The sequence below is a fragment of the Bombus bifarius genome, unplaced genomic scaffold (genome assembly GCF_011952205.1).
Source record: "Bombus bifarius isolate JDL3187 unplaced genomic scaffold, Bbif_JDL3187 scf7180000007966, whole genome shotgun sequence".
Taxonomy (NCBI): Eukaryota; Metazoa; Arthropoda; class Insecta; order Hymenoptera; family Apidae; genus Bombus; species Bombus bifarius.
The window spans coordinates 2,027,564-2,048,237 of NW_022884352.1; the positions used below are offsets into that span (position 1 = coordinate 2,027,564).

Sequence of the window (20,674 nt, forward strand, 5' to 3'; positions counted from 1 at the left end):
ATGTACGCTTATACGTGGATGAAGCCCGGTGTCCTAAAAAGGAAACGAAAGCCAACGACCATATCGAGAGGGACGTGTCTCTCTCTCTCTCTCTCTCTCTCTCTCTCGTTTGCTCACTACGCGCCATTCTATTTTCTTTTAATTCTCTTTACGCGGCACACGGCTCTCGCGAGCGACGCGAGGCTACCGCGGCTCGTCTTATCGATCGTTCCGCTTCACGGAGAATTTTCATCGGAAAAAAATTCACGCTCTCTGCTCGATTAACTTCTCGCCACGTTCTTCCGTCCTTTCGTGGCGAATTGATACGCTAAACGTCCCCTTTGACGATCCTCCGAGTGCGTTCGATTAATATTCGATATGAAATCGAAACGTACGAACGCAACTGTGGTGAAGGTTTCGTGCGAAACAAAAGTACCGAAGGGTTGAAAAGCGAACGCGTTAAACGTCATAGACGAACAACCGATGGTGAAATAGCCGGGTTCGTTCCTTGCGACGAAAGCTACGCCAATGCGAGACACTGAACGAGGGGTGGCAGGAGCACTAGTAGCGTAGTTAGGGGTGGCTCGGTAGGGATGCTTTAGGGTGAGATTTAGTACCAACCTCCGCCGCTTAGTCTACCTACCCATCCTGGCTATAGTGTACGTCCCAAACTATAGTCGATACTCATGAGAAATATCAAACTACTGCAAAATATTGTTCCCCGAAATTGATCGGTCTGCCCGATTTTCCTTCGTCAGCGGTGTCGAGAGCTCGATCGCGGACTAAACTTGGACGCGCACGAAATAACGCGGATCAACGCCGACTCGACCGTCGTTTATCCGAAAGGATTAAATTCAACTCGAGAAATCAATTCTCATGGTATTAAGAGACAGAGTTACGTCCATGTATCCGAATTATCTCGACGTTGATCCGGTAAAAGAAAAAAGTGGGAATATATAAAATCGTGAATGTTGAACGAAACTGCGAACCGACCATCGAGAGGAAAATATCGAATAGAGCTGCAGAGAGAGAGAGAGAGAGAGAGAGAGAGAGAGAGAACGAAAGAGCGTTCAATGTGGAGAGAAGAAACGAGGATACGCAAGGTCGTACGGGGAACGTAGGTCGATCGTAATAAATTACCAGGAAAGTTGGATACACGCGAACCCTGTAGGTGACTGAGCTGTGTGGAGCAAGGATGGCGTTATCCATCCTAGTTCACCCCACTTACTGTTATCTTATATGGCTGTACTTAGGGTACATTATCCGAATACGTCGAGCCAAAATTTCTATTAGTTCTACCGGAGGGAGCCGCTTCGCGAAATGGTCGCTCGAGTTTCCCCTAAGGGAAGATGGAAAACACGAGAGAATCTTGGAAACGTAAGACAAGCAAAATGTAAAAGAACGCCATAATGTATCGGGCGTTCAATCTCTGGCGAATCGAAAGAAACGAGGTGAAATTTCGCAAAGTTCCGAAGCAACTTTCCGCTCGGGCAAATTATCATCGCGACAGCTAGCAAAAGGTTCTCCGTGAAACTTTTCCAGAGTGTCCAAGGGGGTCCTTTCGCGGCGAGTTAGGCTAACTGCAGAATTCACGCGGATGTTTGGCCAACCTCGCCCTCCCGCCCACCCCCTCCCCCAGTGGTAGTCGTTTCGAGAGTTCGGAAGACAAGTCGAGCCACTCGGAACCGGGGGAACGAGGGATCGTAGCTCGTTTCGTGAGTAAGGACTCGCAGGAAGAAGAGGAAGAGGAAGAGGAAGAAACGAGCAAGGGGAAGAGAGAATCCTTCGGAGGGCGGGACAAGAGTCAAGTAAACTCGAGAACCGGCGGCCTCTTTCATCCCCGAAACTTCAAAAGCTGGAAGAGTCGCGCCATATGCCACCCTTCGGAAACCTCTTCCCTGCTTCTTCTCTTTTTTTTCCCCTCTCCTTCCCTTCCTATCCTCCTTCGCGATAATAAAATTCTAATCAGCTCCGGTGTACGGGGCTCGATAGTTTTCAAAGATACCGGGGGGCGGGACGCACACGGGCTCGCCCACGTGAAATATACAAGACACGACTCGAAGAGGGTCAATCTCGAATACGACGTAAAAAACGAGAACGATTTTCGAGTCTAGCGAACTCCGAGTTTCGACCGCAATTACCATAAATCGACGCTCGCATTAACCATCCATGGGAATGAACGAGAACCATAAAAATAAAAAGATTCCCTTCCTCCTTCCAATGGTGGATGATAGGGTCCGAAAGCGATTACCATTTTCAGAAGCCTGTAAAGAAATGCTCGGGGAATTAATTTAACGACGCTGCTGCGAGCAACGGTGTTTCCATCGAATGAATCCAACGAAACGTGCTTCCGCTCGCTATTGCTCCTCTATCCGCAGTACGAATTAATTTTGATCCTAATTTCTTTCGGATCCGATACGACAGAACGTAGCATGGTCGATCCTTGCTACATCGCTTATTTCAAACTCGTGAAACAACAGCGATCCAAATAAACACACCTCATGCCGCCTCGAACATGGAATTGTAACGTATATCGCAGACTTTGCCAGATCGAGACGAAAAATAAGATTCTTCTTACAATTTGACAGAACAATAACGCGCAAATACAACTTGAAACGTTAAGAAACGCGTCAAATATTTGCAGCCCTCGAAGTCCACCGATTAAACGGCTACCACGGTTATCGACGCTTGAATTTAGAATCTCGTTGTATCAGTTGCATTACCAACATCTAGAAAACCTTTCACCGACGTTATAACCCCGGTAGTCGACAAATCATCGTGAGCCGAGGGGTAAACGGTGACGCGGCTGCAGGGAGGGGGTGTACAGCAAAGAAGCACCCCCGAATTTCACAGGCCGGTAGGCCACAAATGAAGCACACTTGGGTGGTGCTCGATTTAGCTCGTATCATCCCGCACCCTCTGCCGGGTTGTACGCATTGTGCAAACACTGCCGCTTACGTAGAACAAACACACACGCGCGACCATATGTACACATGTAATTTCAAGGAATTATAGATACATACAGCGACCCGGGATAGGACCCCGGGTCTACCAGAATCTGGCACAATTTCCAAAACACCTAAAGAGTATTCTCGCCGGATACTGTTCGTTCGACGAAAGCGTGTATCGCAAATCTTTCATCCGCCTGTTTATAACGAACGTCTTTTGTAGAAACCGGATAGCCTGATTCGTCCTTTAAGGCGTTTTAGAAAAAAACAAAGCTCTTTCAAAACAATTGCCAGATCTTTGCAAGGGAACTATGGTTTTAATCCTATTACGATCTATGAATTCTATATGTCTCTCGGTTAAGTTAACTCGACGATAACTATTTAGAAAGTCGCCGCGTTCTTCGTTACGACGATTTGTAAAATGTAACGCGTAACCGGCTGACTCTCTTAGTTTTCGTGTTACGGCGGCGATCGGATAAAGCAACATCTAACCCAAAGCTAATTCTTATCTTTTGTTGTACCTATCGACAACTTTTGGCGAATATCTCGAAAACTAAGATCGTTCGCCGATAACGTGTATAGAAGAGAGATAAAATCCTCGAAATCGAGAACGCGTTACCTCCCTAAGTAATTACCGTACGACGAGTTAACTCTTTTCCGTTAACAAGTTTCAAACGAACTTGCTACGACTTGGAAATTATCGCATGCACCGTCGTGAGATTAGATAACGTCAAAGACGAAACAGGCCTACGCTTCGTAAGGAGACCGTCCACGTGTTGGAACAGGAAAAAATTTAGAAGCTCACCACCCTCTGGATCCGCTCGAATTCGAAGGGAGAGGATCGCGACGAATCCCCATTGCCTTACGCAATCGTCTATGCAACAAAACCGGCGAGTGCAGCCACCGTACGCTCACGGCACACATGCTGTTTATTTTAGCGTAAAATTTCGAGCGGAAGTGCTGAAAAGCTGGTACCACAGAAACCTAAATCGAAACCAGAAGAATCATTGTATCCGGGTCTGGTACGTGAGTCCTAGGAGCGAGCAAAATAAATCCATTTATCGCGCGATTGATATGTTAATTGGCGCGCGGTTCTCACCGTGGTCGTTAATCCCCCATGAAAACTATCGCGGGGTTAGGTTGGCACGTGAAGCACCACTCGAGTAGAAAAACCCCCGGCAAGCCACGTGACCCTGACCAGGGGATGAACAGACAGCTCGCCACTCGAAATTTCGTGCCGGTCGAAGGTAATAGATTAATCTCGTTCGTCGGCGGTGAGACAGAGAAACGGATCGTTAAATATCCTGCGCACGCTGTGGAAGATTCAACCACCCATGGGCCATTCGACCCACCGTATGGGCCAGTTTTCAACCCTTCGAGGGACACGCAGCGTTATCTCGTCCGTGTAATTACAGCGTCTTTCTTTTGTTCGGATCGACATGATCACGCTACGTTCTTTCGGTCATTTTCGTCGCAATTACATTTATCTAACCTTAAATTCCATATTATTCGACTTTGTGTCAAACATCTTACAACGTTATTCCCTTTTGTCTGCCGAAAACGAGGGCAAGATCGAGAGGTAAAAATTCGAAAAGTTAGAAAGAAGAGTCGACGCGAGCATACCTGATGAAATAACCTAATGAAATAAACGAGCGTATTGTTTCGTCGTTCCTGGAGCGTACGTCGAATCGCCATCCCCAATTGGTTAAAATACAATCGAACCGAAAACAAGCTAAAGTTTTGGGTTTACAATTTCGACGAAAATCCACCGGCCGTTCTGGTACACTGGTAATTATTATTGATACATTCCCGGTAATAATCTCGACGACCCAATTAATACTATCGACATACCGATAGGCGCAGTTGCGATACACCCAATAATTTATCGCGATAATCCCACAATGACCGTAAACTATCGCTCACGCGTGCATTTTCGGCCGATCGCCCGCCAGATATATGTATACGTTCCGTGTCTTCCATACTCAGCCGACTGCGCATCGTTCGCTAATCTGACTCGCCGTGACAAAACCTCGTTTCCTATTGAAATTAACTTGGTCCAACAAAAATTCCCTATCTACGACCTCATACCGCGAGTATCGATAGCGTTGTAAGGATCGATACGCGGCAAGCCAATATAGAATCGTATAACGAAATTACGAAAAGGAGAAAAATCGTAAAGATAAGTGACGCGATCCTGCGAGTAGAGAATTCCTCCGCTTCTTAAAGGGATTAACCGAAAGGGCAGCGAAGCTAGTCGATTCGGTGATTTCGCGGCGACAATGACGGCGCAGTCTCCACTAAAAATCATTCTCCGTTTCAATTACGCGGCTTAACGACGCTCGATGTAACAAATTCAAGTGGCGGGTCGAACAATGGTGGAGCGTGCGTACGCGGTGCGGTTCCCGTATCGTTCGAAGCCAGAAAATATGTGTATAGATCATATCTCTCCTCTTTCCTCGCTTTATCCACGCCGATACAACCCCTCTCCGCGTCTCAGCCCACCACCCGCCAACACGACCGCTTCATCGTCCCGTTCCCCTCGTCGGCGACGGGTGGTTTACCCGTTGTAAGTCGACAACTCACTCCATAAACCCGTGCTGCGCGGTGCTGTGTACTCTGTACACTGCGGCGAGTTTGCACGCCAACCGAAACGGAGGGAGGGGAAGAGAAAGTGAGAGAGAGACAGAGAGAGAGAGAGAGAGAGAGAGAGACAGAGAGAGAGAGTGTGTGAGGAGGATCGAAAGGAGACGAGCAAAAGGTAAAAAGATCGACGAGGAAGGTGAAGAAAAGGAAGGGGGATAAATACGATAAGAGCCGCACGATAATTCCACGCTTGCTCCTGTCTCTTCGCCGAACAGATTCAACCCTGTCTCTCCCGTTTGTCTTTTCTCTATCCGGTCGCTATATTCTTTGCCGATTGAAGGACTCGTTATGAAAATGACCCTTGTTCCTGTTCGTCTTTTTCCAGAAGAACGTTCTTTCATCTTTGTTCGGTAGGTTTCAACTTTTTAAACAAAATGTACATCGCGTCATAGAATCGTGACAAACGTATCTGTATCTTTGCTAATAAAATATTCATCGCGTTACATAATTTCTAGAAATACGTCTCTTCGGATAAATAGCCACGCTCGATTCTCTATCCGAGGATATAATGGCGATAAATCGCAGCGCTGCTGTGGTTCGCGTAAGAACGCGTCGCTTGAAAAAACCGAGAACCAGTCCAATTTGTAGACAAGAGCGCGAGAAGGCGAAAGAAACGAAAACTTTTAGCTAGATACGTGGATTTACTGCTCGTCTGGGTTAGTAAAGCACGAAAATGGAAGCTGGACACAATGGGGGCTAAAAGGGCGTGGAAAGAGTGAAACGCGCCGCGGTTCCTCCATAGGGTAGCACTTTGCGAGCGAGATAAGACGCGAGAACGAGTAGTGCATTTGCGAGCGTAATCGTAGTAAGTTCGACATCTCGGTTTACGAGTTTCGTGTACCCGCAAAAATCCCGGATTTCTCGAAGTGGCGCGAATGTCGTTGCGTCATTCGGTGCGTGTCCAATAATAGAGTGTTCGAGAAGGCAGCGCTCGTAAATTATAGAAAATTCCCAACATATTTCCGTCAAGCGACGACTACCACGATCGTGTCTAAATAGAACTGGTCTCGAGAGATTAGCCGCGAGTGGTAAGCGTGATTCCTATTCCAATTCGGTTGCTTTCGCGAGATTCATCGCCGACACGAAACAGTCGAGACACCTTCCTCCGATCCCTGTAGATTTCTTACAGAACGACGATTGTAACGTTTTAAAAAGCAACGGTGATTCGCGACTTTGGCCGATTCGCATGAAGTTTGGTAGGAAATTTAGCACGATGAAACTGGATTAAAATAATTTTCAGGCATGGAACGAAATAGCTTCTCGTGGATCGACAGTCGCGAATAGGATCGCGAAACGGTGGAAAGCAAACGAAACGATCCGCGTTCGAACAAAAGGTGCGACGTGGTAAAATAGCATGCGGCAACCAACCAAGGAAGAGACCAAAGTAGCACAAAGGGGAGGCAAGGGAACGAGGAAGAGAAGGAGAGTGCAAGCCAAAGAGGCATTGGCTCGTGTGCTACCAGCAACAGGTGCCCGTCAAACAACGTTCAACGTCTCTAGCAAACCGTCTCTTTCTCCCTCTCGCGCTGACCTTCCTCCCTTTTTCCTTTCTTTCTCTTTCCCTTTCTCTCCCATTCTTCCCTTGCCTCGCACGCGATTCCTCGTAATTGATTCGTTGACGAGACAGCCCCGTGCTCCCTGTCCAACTGGCGAATCGTTCAACGACCGATCTCCACGGTCAGATTCCACTAACGGTCGAAACGTGTCCGCGTCTAATCGCGTGTTTGACGATTCTCGTGTTCCTCGCGTTACCATTAAGCCGCCTTAAGCTCTGTCCCAAAATTCTTCGTCAGACTCGTTGCGAGAATAATTACCCCGTTAGACTTTGATATAATAAGGGAAGAATGAAAAATATCGTATATTTTCGAATCTACGAAGAGAAAATACGAAAAACCGGCGGAATAAACGTGACAGAGACCAGAGTCCGAAAGGAATCGCGATCATTTCGTAACGATCGGACGACCCTCGAGGATGCGAGGATGTAATTTGGAATCCTGAAGAAGGGTTTGACGATGGTTGTGTTGTTAATGAGTTCCGTCGGGATATGACAAAGGGCGAGAAACGTGGCTAACGTGCGACTACGTGGGCGCCTGCGAATCCATTCGCTGGTTACCGAAACTGTCGGTTTGCAGTAGCGAACCGATCATTAGCGAGCATGAGCCGCGCGATCAAATAAACGATACAGCATTCTTTCTGCGAACTGGTCAACGGCCGTTATCGGAATCGAGAGAAACCGTGTGTCGTTCCCATTTCGGGAGGGACTCGTTTTCGTAGCTCGGAGGATTGCTAGCAAATGCACAAATTCTCTTTCCAGCAGAGACAGGCGGAGACAAACGGGAAAGATCGAGTATTTCTCGTTTGCATTCGCGGCGCAACACTCGGCTGACTCTCGAGATATGCGACCGATAAACGTCCGGGGGAGACAAATGAATATCGAAAATTGCTCGTAAAGCTGTTACTTTGTTTGACGAGGCCCGGGAAAAATCGCACGCCGGTTCATTTATCCTATACGCGCGATTGACCACGTCATGGAACAAGTATCTAATAATGTAACTGAGTTATCTACAATAGAAGCGAGTACTCGCCAGTGAACAAACTTATAGACGGTTCTGCAAACTTGGAATAATATTTTATATAACACCGCGCTCCCAATTATCGTGTTCGGACGCTTGGAGAACCATGTTTCACGTACAGACTTAGGTATAACTGCGTTTCGTAACTACGAAACTGCCCTAAAACCCTCGATCTTTATGCAAGACGCAACACGACTAAATCCGACTAAATTTGCAATGTGCGATACTTAAATCGCATTAACTAGATTGAACGTATTAAGATTAATAGGAAACTATTGCGTTCAAATTTATCAACAACAACTAACTGTTATATTAGAATCTGGAATAACGTATCGTAAAGTAAACGAAAAGTGGCAGAGCATAGTTACCTGTAGCAGTTGAAGAACTAACAAAATACAGCACGTACACGTAGGTAGAAGTCACTCGATTCTTCGAAAAGACGTGTCCGTTACGAATTGGAGTTTTCGATCTTACGAAACGCTCGCGATACAAAAATAGCTGCCTTAATGGTCGCTGCTATAAACCTTCCGCGGCTCAGAAGATATTACGGCGCAATTAAAAGCGAGGCCTAAAAAGTGGCTGCAGTTTAATTTCTTGGAGAAAACACCTGCGTTGCTGACATCGCAAACTCGCCTCGACTGCGTTACCAATTTATCCGTCAATCAAAGTCCACCGGGCCCGAGCAACTATCGAATTGTACGATTAAGATTTCCGCAGAGAACCAATTTCCTTAACTATTCGCTGTCGCTATCCACGAACGAGCGATCATACTCTTGTTGTTAGATAATTACGACCATTCGCGACGAACGCTGTCTATTATCCAGAAGTGTTGATCAGCGAATCTGTTAGCAGCCCAAGATCGATTCTACGTCTTCTTCGTCTTCCTACGGTGTTTGATAAACCACGCTGAAGAACGCGACAAATCGCGAATGCCACGAGCAAGAGAGCGACCGCTGCCGAACGAGTCGCATCTGTTGTTGCTGCGAGGGAAGACAGAAGCCAAGAAACGACGATTGGAAGGCGAATATAAGCCGGACGAGCGGGCAGCAAGATCGGATCGAAGCACGATCCATGGAAAGTTTAAGGTGGTCCATGCGACCGATGGTTCGCGCGAGTACGTGCCACTTACACGGGAGCTTGGATCTTTGGTTCCTCGATGCGGTCACGAAATTCCTCGAGGCCACGAATTAGCGAGAAGCCATTCGGGCAGCCATAGCGCGAGTCATGGAGGCGAACTGGAAGGGCTCCACGGTCTGGCGACCGTAGCACGCGACACCATATGGTCTGCCCGATACCCATGACCCCCCTATGCACAAACACGCCTTCCTCAGTCGCTCGGAAAGATACGACTCGAAAGATCTTAACCGAAATGGACGACGGAACGATGCAACCACGCTGAACTTCCAACGAAAACCCGACCAGATAACGAACCGAGAAATACTTTTTTACGAGCGTGTCGCGAGAAACGTGGAACGACCGGTCACACTCTGTTCTGCTTTCCCCCGACTGCTCCGTTTACGATAGGTCAATCGTCGTGAAGAGCAGATGAGGAGAATCGCGGTTTCGTTCGACGAAACGATTTCCTCTTTTACGTTTCACTCGATTCGATCTCGTCGTCTCCGAGCTAAACGTAACTGCTTCGTTTCAGCTTCTAGGGTGGTACATATTCGTATTTCCCAAAAAACGAACAGGGTTTGCGCTGTTTCCTTTCGAGACACTGCGCCATGGTACACGATGGTTCGGAAACCCCGAAAGAAAAAAGAGGGGCCATGGTGTTGCGAAGAGACGGTGGTAAAACTGGACGATAAGTGAAACTCCCAGTGGAGCCAGCGGGAACACGGGTTACGGCACCCTCGAGGACACTAGAACGCTCATATCCTAATAGAAACGTAATCGCGTAGTCCTGCACGCTGAATAAATTATTAGCAGGCTTACGCTACGGTCGAGGGTTCGCGTAACACACCATATCGCCTGGATTAACGACGATCTGCACCGTGGGACAGTCGAGGATTTATTCGCTCGTGACTCTCCACGCTTATTTATTATTATTTTGACCCCATTATCCATTATCGTTTCGCGATTTTTCGCCAAGCATTGTTTCACGAGTCGATACCTCGTTTCCCATTAGATAATCACCGTATCAACGATCATGTATTCGCTTTTTTCATTTACCGTTGTCCGCTAAAGATCACGGACACGTGAAATCGTTCGCAGACGTTTCGACGCGGCTTAATTAAAAATTCCCTACGCCTCTTAGCCTCGATATTAACGACAGCTCGCGATCGATCGGAACGATGATCGTAATCGTAATGATTAATCTTATTGATCGCCGCCGAAACGGGCGCGTTATCGCACTAATTTCCAGGAAAACGTAGAATCGCGTGAGCAGATATTTTTAATTCCCAGCAACCCTGAACCTTCGCGAACCTTCAAGAAACTTCAGATATCCAGCCTGTTCGATAAATTATCGATCGAAACGCTATTACCAAGAAAGTTCGTTACGTAAAAGGAGAAAAGACGATTTTTATCGAGTTGCGATCAAACCAAACGTGTCGTTCGCGACACAAATTTTTTAGCACACGATGGAAAGTCGATCTTTTGGCGATTGAAAGTAATCGACGTCGAGGGAGAGCGAGAAAACACCATCCACGACCCTTTCCCAACCCCCCGTCGATATATTTACCCCTGTTTGCCGGGTAATCACGGAAGTGGTAGTTTATTGACGCGGCTACGATGTGCCTGGAATCGAATAGACTCCGAACGATTGTTGGACACGAGCCGTGAAAGAGAAAACCTACAGATAAGAGAAATTATAAACCTCGAATATCCTCAGATTTATCTCGGGATAAATCATTTAAGAGGATGCAAAAGAAGGAGGGATTTAAAGAGGCGCGACAGCGTATTTGATCATCGAGGAGCAATTTGTCTTAGCCTCTTTTTCTTCGCGCTCCAAAGGAGAGTCACGAACGCGGACGACAAATATTCAACGCCCTCCTATCAATCGATATTATATTCCATTTACCGAAAGCCCGGTTTCTCGCTCGCGTACGCGTGTCGCGTTTTCGAGGTTACCTTCGCAGAACCACTACGCGGTAACCGGCGAAAGTATTCCGACGCTTCTACGATCTTCTTACGAACGTACAATATCACGCGATTTGTACGAAACATTCTGAAATTTTACTAGCGCCAAGTACAATTACATCACTTAGATTAAGCGTTGAAACACATTGCTGAGTCATTATAGCTGTCCCCGCCGCTTTACGATCGATTTATTATCAAATCGAAATTCCGACTTTGACCAGATTGTAATTTGAAATCTGTGACAGTCAGATATCCGGAGCGACCAAATTTTATTATCGCTGTTATTGTTGCTATCTGTTTCATACACGGAAATAAACTCCTACGAAAGAGCAAATATAAAATACAAATATCAAAGGTATTCGCGAAACGAAAACTTTTAATTTTCCCTTGCTCGGCCTTCCAAACGATTCGCGGTTTAGCAGCGAAAGAGCGAGATAACGATCGGTGAGAAATAAAAATCGCGGCGAAGAGGCCATTCGATGGATAAAAAACGAGGGGCGTGTGACCATCGGGGATTAGGTTCGTGAGAAACAGGCCGGAGATCTCCAAGTTTTAACCCGAGCTGGACTCTTGGTAAAATCATTATACCCTATAACTCTGCTCGTAAAGATTACGATCATGAGCATTCCCCGAGATCATCCGAGCGTCTTCCAAGAGTCTCGCTCGACGAACCACGTACTAAAAGAAAGAAAAAAAAAAGGGGGGGAGGCAAAGCGTAATTTACGAGCTAACCTAATTCTATCGTTTTTCCGACACAGACTTTTATCAATCGCGCCGCTGAACTCATATGGTTCCGATACGTTCGAGGCCATTATCGAATCCCGATGTCGGGACAGGAAACACATTTACTATGGACTGGCATGCGTTTATCGAATCTTTTTCGAGTCACTCACCCAGTGCTGCGTTGTCACGACTTCGCCATCCGCTCCATCGAGGGCCTGTTAAGTAGACGAACACGAGATCAGTTCCCATTCCGAACATTCGAAAAAAGATAATTTCACGGTTGCATCGAAATGTGACGAACGAAATTAGTATATAATACATGCAACGCCCTAGCTCGAAATTTCACGGTTCAAAGGAAAGTAGGATTCCTTTACTTTCAACCAGACGAAAGATACTTACGTCTTTCTTCCTTTTTACGGCTGCGGCACCTGAAACAATCGAACGATACGCTTCATTTTTGTACATTCTTTTACATTGCGATCGGATACAGAGAGATCGGAAAAGGATGAAACTGACCGGCTGTCGAATTTGGTAGCCGTGCTCCGTTGCTGCCGGTAGGTGCTGCAGGGTTAGCAGCGGGGGTAGGCGTCCCCACGGAGGGCGGTACGCCTCGGCTCCCAAACGGAAAGTACGGGGAGTCCGGGGGGTAAGTGGCGCCCTCGACACCTCCACCGCCTCCGCTATTTCCACCACCACCCCCGCCACCCCCGCCTCCGCCACCACCTCCACCTCCCCCTGGCCCCCCGCCTGGCCCTCCTGCCGTTGGACCAAACGTTCCTCCACCATACGTCTGGAATATCAACATTTTTTCCTTATTCCCGTATCGTTACCGCTGTTTAACGTTGTTTACTGTGCCGTTCGAGTGATTTTCGACACTGTGTTTTATACGGCCAGTGGTATAGAAAGGGACGAATATGTAAAAATTCTCGGAACGATTGGATCGATTTTCATCGATCAGGATTAGTGGAAGAGACACGAGGAAGAAGGCAGTCGAAAGAAGCCAATGGAAGGCGACTTCACTAAACCTATCAAAATCAATACTTCTTATCAGGCATGGTTTAACGACTGCCGATTAGATACTATTCCCTGGTGCCGTAAAAAAATCTCTGCTATCTCCGTTTCCTCGGACAAACCTCGTCAACCATTCGCATGCATACGCTGTTTTTTTACGTAATAAGCCGAAGAAGAAATTGTTTCGAAAACGAGATTCCGACATTTGCTCAACGACGAGACCTGCGAATTTTCCGACACGGATCGCCGCGAAACATCGATAGTAATTGCCGATAAAGGAATGGTCGTCGAGGTGAGACAATTGAAAATGTCGGAATAATCTGTCGAGGCTGGATAAGACTGGAAAAGACTGCGGGCGCGAGGTCGACCGTTTACTACTTACGCGTTTTGTAACGTCGACTTCTGTTGGAACTGCGGCGAACATCATTTTCCAACATTCCTTTCCCAAATGAAACTCGTGCTTCGCGTAACTCGCGCAAAAAACGCTTCGCTCCGATCGTTCTTCCAGAGGCGTAACTAATTACCGATCGCCGCGAAGGCTACGCGAAGGCAAAAGAAATAGATGGGCAGTAAGCCATGGAAGAAGGAAGTACGAGGAACTTTATCCACACTCTGGGATAACTTTTCATCCGAGCTCGCTTAACCCCCTGCGACCTTCCTCGGTTCCTTTGTTCGGTAGAATGTATATATTAATATATGTGCGTGTTCGTGTGTGCATGTACACGTACATAAGCGTATAAATACATCGTCGAGAACGAGGGAGAGAGGGTAAGTGATATTAAAGCCGGAGGTTGACGGCGCTCAACCCTCGCGAAATTGGGTAATTCTTACTTTCTAGACAAAATGAACTTTCATCGTTCCGTGAATTAATGTTGAAGAGAAAAAGAAAAACTCGTTTCTCCTAATTTGCGAAAAATCTTGCGTGACGTTCTTGAAAAAGTTTATATATTTTTAATAGCTGAAACTACGAACGTGCGAGGAGATGATTCAAGGAGAACTTTTTAAGAACGCTTAACGGATGCTGTTCCCTTTGTTACCAGGATTTAAAGAAATTAAATCCCGGCTTTACGGATAAGCTACTGGCAAGAGAGTGGCGTACAGTGTTTTTAGCGGAAAATTTCAAACACGATGAGAACCGCTTCCCAAAAAATATTACTCGGGATAAAGTTTTGGGATTACGTAGAGGGGTATTCGAGGGCGCGCCGCGAGAGAGAAGAAGAAAAGGAGTAACTTTTTCTCGGATAAATTTGCCTCTACGACTGCAATAATTATTGCGCTCCTGTTTCTTACGTAATCCTGCTTTATCTTAAGATTCGAGATGGTCAACTCTGGAGGGGAAAAAAGACCTTACATTCACCCTCTGAACATCATCCAGTTTCCCCGCTTCGCGTTTCGAGAATAATCGACGAGTAAAGATAAGAAAGGGAACGAGACTTACCATCCCATTGTCCATCGTGGGGCCATACGGCGACTGGAAGCCTAATTTTTCTGCAACAGACAAGAAGCCAGGTTAAAATCCATTCGTCGCGATGCAAACAAGTATACGTAATGTACGACGAGTTTCATTATTCTACGCAAAGTTTCGGACTGTATCGTAAGACGTCGAGGCTTGGGTGACGCGAACAACTCCATCTTGCTATAAATTTCGCGTGGCAATTTTTCGAGCCTCGGAGTTTAGGTAACTCGCAATATCGATAATAATATTAGAAACGTACGTTACTTCCAGACGCAGTACCGACAAAAAGGGGAACGAAATAAGACGAAGACTAAGCTCTGATGCCGTAGTGGAACGCGTGGCAAGCGGAGTCGATGCAAAATTAATGCCGGGCATAAATTCGCGCCCCGTCTTTATAAATCAAAACCGCGATCGCGTTAAGAATCCAAGCGGGATGTACGCGTTTTCCGCGTTGCGGCTGCGACGCATGCAGAATAAACAACGAGATAAACATTACGAGGTTTCCGCAGTCGAGGCTTCATCCGTTATTAATGCCCACCCCATACACACACGCGCCTACGGACAGACGAGAACGTGAATCTACGTGCGCGTATCTTGCACAGAATTTATGAGCATCGGCTGGATTTACCGGTCTCGAAAACCACCGCGCAAGAATTCCGATTAATTTTAATTCAACGATATTTTAACGTTACGCCCTATTATTGCGCAATTCGATCTCCATCCCTTCAAGTTCGACCCTCGAGATCGACCATCCTCGAACGTGAGATTTGCCGACGATCCGGGGACGTATTAATTATTCCAAGTAATTTACCTAGCGATTCAGAGAGAGAGAGAGAGAGAGAGAGAGAGAGAGAGAGAGAGAGAAATTCTCTTACTAAAACGGTAAAAGCGGAAAGTGCAGCTGGTTGATAACTAGCCGAGAAAAGGGAATGGTACAGAAGGAGTATATCATATTACAGAGGACGGATATAGCCGTGCGTAGACGATAGGGCGAGTGTCCGACTATGCCACGATCGGCCGAGGTAACTATGAATCCTAACAGTTTCGGCTTGCTCGTGACATGTTTGCCGAAGCGTGCAGTACCGAGTCTGCAATATCATGCATCAAAGTACAAGCTAAACCATGGTCCATCGTGTCATCCTCAGAGCCGGTGCAAGCCAGCTCGACCGTTATGACGTAGTGTTGAGCACCGGGCCTTCGTGTCACGACTAGTTCGTCTTCCACGCTGGCTCCTGCCGGCGTCACCTCTATCGAATATTGCTCGATGAAGAATTACTACGGATTCCGCTCGACGAGATTCCGGAGTTGCTGCCCTTGTCCGACTTGCCGAGCAAGTGTGTTTCGCTCGCCACGGAAACAACGTCCGTGCCCCTGTTCCTCCACGATTTACAGTATTCTATGCCAGTATCGCTGCTATTAGAATCAAAGATCGCCGGTGGTAAGATAAAGACTACCGGCAGAACAGTAGTAAATAAGATACCATCGTAGCGAACCATCCTGACAGGCCACAGCGACGTCGGAAAAATTACAACGATCCAGCAATTTTCCTAAAAATTATCTTGCGACGTATTGAATTAATATTACGATAAAGAGATATTACTGCAAGATAGTGTTATGTGTAATATACAGAGATACGGCCGCGGCTCCTGATAAGTGTTTTGCGCGGTGATCATCTGTTCCACGTGTGTCGTTCGATTACGTCATCGCAGGACAAATTCGCGTATACTTTCCTCGACAATTCCCCGAATCGGATCGAACTGTTCTCGCTAGTTTGGGGTTAACGCATACGTATATTTTATTAACGTTCATGTGCTGTCGCTACAAATCCACTCGAGTGCCCGCATATTCTAATTTTATACTACCATTTATATAGGATAACGCATGTGTATTATAATAATATAAATTCACTTAAACGTTGTGTCACGTTCCCACGTATCTTATCTAGCAAACGATTAACGTTTTCCTACTTTTAACTCTATATACGAGAAAGGGAATACGAGGATCGCAGAAAGAGGGAACGCGAATGTCGGCGGCGAATTACCGGCGCCACAGCCGGCCACTGGTCGCCACGATACCATCTACACGGATTTCGGCCGACATCAATTCGGCATTACAGCTCGCGAAATGCGCGACACAACCTCGAAAACCACGCGCCACGCCGCGTTGCGCGCGGCGACCAACGATTTTCAGCGCGCGAGACACGACCGCGATTTGGTGGTCAGCCTGCTCGGCGTCGTATATCAGCGCGACACCATCGAATTAGAATTACCTAAAATTATTTTCCCTCGATCACAGTGTTGTTACCTCGCGTACATCCCTCTGCAACCGCTCCATTCTATTTTACTTACAGATTGCGACGCAAAAATCAGTGGAGGAATAGAGTCTAGGAACAAATAACGATGCTCGCCTACGAATTTTATTATATTTTTCCCCTCTACCTCGAACGTACCAGTCGGGAAAAAAGATAAATGGACAACTAGTGGGAATAAGTGTGAACGATGTTTCGTGTAATGTGACTTGTTTACGCAAATGTATCATTTTCAATGATTTACCGAATAATCCACGACTGTGTATCGCTTCGACGCTGTTTCGCGAATTCGCCACAGAGTCGCATGAAAGAGAAAGGAAAAAATATCGGCGAATATTACGTGCCGCGAAAATGCCAGCCAGCGTTTCAGAGTTTTGACGATCCCGTAAAAAAAAAAAACGCGCGCAACGACTAAACGTTGAAAAGCAAGCGCGGACATAAAAAAAATGGTCGTGAAAGACAAGGCACCGCGAAACGGTAGACCGGCGTATCTGCATTTCCCGATTCCGGAGAAAAGCAGCGAGAAAGCTTTCCGTGTTGAACGTCCAAGTCCGAGCGAGCCACGCGATACGACTGACTTATCGTTCGTACTAATCCACCTCGGTAAACGTCTCTAGACGTCAGCATCCGGTTCTCATCTAGCCGATAGAACGAAGTGAAATTAAAGAACAGGTGGTAAAAATGCGGCTTCGGCCTCGCGAGACGGGTTAACGAAGAAGGGTTTAATTAACGAGGCACGTTGCTTCCATATAACGCAAAATTTCCATAATCTAGGGACGATCGAGGGATGCGTTAAAAGACACGATTACACGCTCGATCGAACGTGTTCAACGTAGACCAGAATTAAGTGACTGTACTTTGACCCCGGATACCAACGACAGCTTGACCCGACCCTTGATTTTTTCCCTTTTTTCGAAAAACGATCAGTCGCCTGATCGGCGTGGGTACCTTGCTGCGCTCTGACCAAACTCCGACCAAAGGATCCTTTTCGTTCCCACAAGCAACCGATACTCGCTTGAACCGCGTCATCGCTGAGGCAGCAACGCGCAACTTTTTGTTGTTGCTGTACGTTTCAAACGACGCCCAACAAATATCAACTTGTAGGAACACTTTGTTCGCGTTGTTGAAACAACGTAATAAAAGGAACATTTTGCTTTCGTCTCGGTTTCGAAACGGCATGTGTTCCTAGCAACAAGTTGTCTACGCGCAAATGTAAACTAGAAATATCGATCATGCAACAAATAGCAACGTGCGTTGTGAAACAGTCAGCCAACTTTACACACCGAAGAAACAATTATTTCCGTCGCGACGATTCTTAATTCCGATTCTGATCTTCGCCGCTAGCCACAAGCTGCAACTTTTATTAACATGTAGCTAGCAACAGGAACACGAAGAAAAATAAAGTATCATCTGGTAACAACCAGCAACTCTTTCGAGAAACGCGAAACACCGGCAAAACTTCGTCGCTGTCTCGGCGACGAACCACAGCTTCGCGAAGTAGGACCTCGAGCAATTTGCCTCGTACGATCGAGCGGAGAAAGAAAGCTGCCCGAAATCTGGTCGATCGAATTTCTAACGTGTTGTATCGCCACCTGTTGAGAGCACGATTAAACCAAACGTAAATGAACGCGGAGAAAAATGTGACGGCGAAGCTTGTAAAAACGACGAAAGAAATAATGAAACACCTGCGCGCCTTGGAAAGGCTTAATTCGATTATCTCCCTCGAATAGTCGCTGCATTTTTTTACGCCCGCGTGTAAATTTTAATAGTCGTCCTCGACGTTTCGTGACGACGTTTCAAGAAATCAGGATACGACTGACATTCCCAAAATACAAGATACAGCGTCTGACAAAAGTATTCCAATACTTACAGAAACCTTTTACGAATACATCACGCGTATTATAGGAAACATTTTGAAATTTCATCTCCACCGTAACGAAACATTTCACGATTGTATCAGACAAATTCCGAAACAAATCTGAAAATAAAAAGTACATAGAATACCCATAACCTGCAGAGATTACTCTGCACTTATTATATGTTTCAGATATCTATTCATGCTGTATGCTAATTTTTTTACTAGATATATGTACATTTGCGGTAAGCGTCTTGCAATAGTCGTAACTTCTGTATAAATTTTCAGATTCGGCTCAAGAATTCTTCTTTTCTTTGTTATATTTGCAGGACACCCGATACGTATACCGCCACTACGCAGACCCACGCACCCCAACGAGCGATTTCTATGGGAGAATTCGCGTGTGTACCATGCCGGTGCACGGTGCCACGCGACCCAAAAGGGTGTTCCAAGTTCCCGCAGGTAAGCGAGAGAAAGCGAGCGAGTGAGCGAGAGAGAGAGAGAGAGAGAGAGAGACGCACGGACAAAGAAAGGGAGGAGAGAGAAAGAAGAAGGGAGGAAGGGAAGAGAAAAAAGAAGAAAAAAGAAGTTCGCGGCCAGCAGAGAATAGAGAAAGAAGAGGAAGGGGGAAAGGTTTGCCACCCTTGGGGCCCTCGACCCCAATGGTAGAGGGGATACGTACACCAGAGGGAGGAAGAATAGAAGACCAGCAGAGAAAGAGGAAAAAAAATATGAAAAAGAACTCAGGTAGACACTGGTGCTCAACCGAACCAGCGCCCTGACTCCGATCGAATCGTTCGATCGATCTACGATCGTTTCTCTCTGTTCTATTGCAACGACGATCTAACGCTACTTAACACGCGGGTCTTACGCTATTGTCTTGAAACGTTCAGCTTGGACTCGGATGAAATTAATATTCGAAGGAATTTTTCACGCAGGTTTTTATATCTCCAAGTTTCCAAGCTGTTTACAAGGCCAGAATTTCGAAAGCTCGCTCGCAAGGCCACAGTGGAATCAGCGTGGTGAAAATAATCGGAAGAGCGTGTGCGTTATACTTCTACGTATAATATCGCAACTTATTCATCGGCTCTGAAACCGCAGTCTATTATGGGTGTACGGCTAGGTACACGGATAGGTACAAGGACCCCACGAATGTGAGCGAAAATTATAGAAATCAAAGTCGCGAAACGCGGTGGCCGATCCAGACAAATTCTTCGAGTACCGATGGACTTCGCGGAAATACTTCACTCAGGATCGATGCAGACGAGCCACTTTTTCTCGGCAGTTGCTTGTTACTATACGGAGAGCAATGCACGCGTAGCAACGAAAGAATACTTATCGTCAGGTGTGTAAAAGTCGTGTATGTACACATATATATAAATGTACGTGCACGTACATATGATTGATACAAGTATAATCGAGCCTGCATCGATTCTTATTCGACGTTCCAATTGCAACGAAACTAATTAAATCATCCCTTGTATACGAATCAGAGCAGGTGAAATCCGAATCGGAGAGACCGATGCAAGCTATCGAAGCGAGTATTTTGAAACCGTTACTTTCCGTAGCGGAAGATAGCAGGAGCAGCAAAAATTTGGGATAAAAAGAGTAGCAAGCGCAACGACCGGTACGTATCAACGCGAAGAGACGAATCGAGCGTACGATTCGCAAGAAGAAGCGAGGCTGGCTCGAGCGTGATATTCGCAGTCTGAGGAAAGGAAGCGCTGCAAGAAGAAAGAACGAAGGGAAAAAGAAAAAGAGAGGGGGAGAAAGAAAAAGGAAGAAAAAAGGGGACCGTCCGTTGCGGCGTTTGGATGTAAACGGAACGGCGAAGGTGTATTTTGTAGAGGAGAAGGCTGGCTGCCACGCGACCATGGGCATCATGGTGGGGATGCCGTGGTGCCAACGGGCCCCGCGGGACCAAGAGGGCTATGGCTCCGGCAAAAGGGACCGAGTGGAAACGGCAAGACGTGGACAACGAGTAGGAGAGACGGAGAAAGAAAGAAGGAGGGGAATATAGCAGCAGCAGCGGCAGCTGTCGCTGTCAGTGCCCCCCTTCGTGTTACCCTAGAAGGGGCCCACCGGAGGACAGTGGCG

The 20,674-nt window shown here is 46.7% G+C and overlaps 1 protein-coding gene across 12 annotated transcripts in view; it reads right to left on the reverse strand.

Annotated features, from left to right (window-relative positions):
- LOC117208832 (transcription factor 12) overlaps positions 1–20,674 on the reverse strand; it is a 106,410-nt gene that overhangs the window by 73,694 nt on the left and 12,042 nt on the right. For all 12 annotated transcript variants that reach the window (XM_033450239.1, XM_033450256.1, XM_033450350.1 and 9 more), the window contains exons 3-6: positions 14,397–14,446; positions 12,464–12,737; positions 12,347–12,375; positions 12,118–12,162 (exon numbers count right to left, since the gene is read on the reverse strand). In XM_033450239.1, coding sequence (XP_033306130.1) covers positions 12,118–12,162; positions 12,347–12,375; positions 12,464–12,737; positions 14,397–14,446 — 398 coding nt within the window. The remainder of the gene's footprint in view (positions 1–12,117; positions 12,163–12,346; positions 12,376–12,463; positions 12,738–14,396; positions 14,447–20,674) is intronic.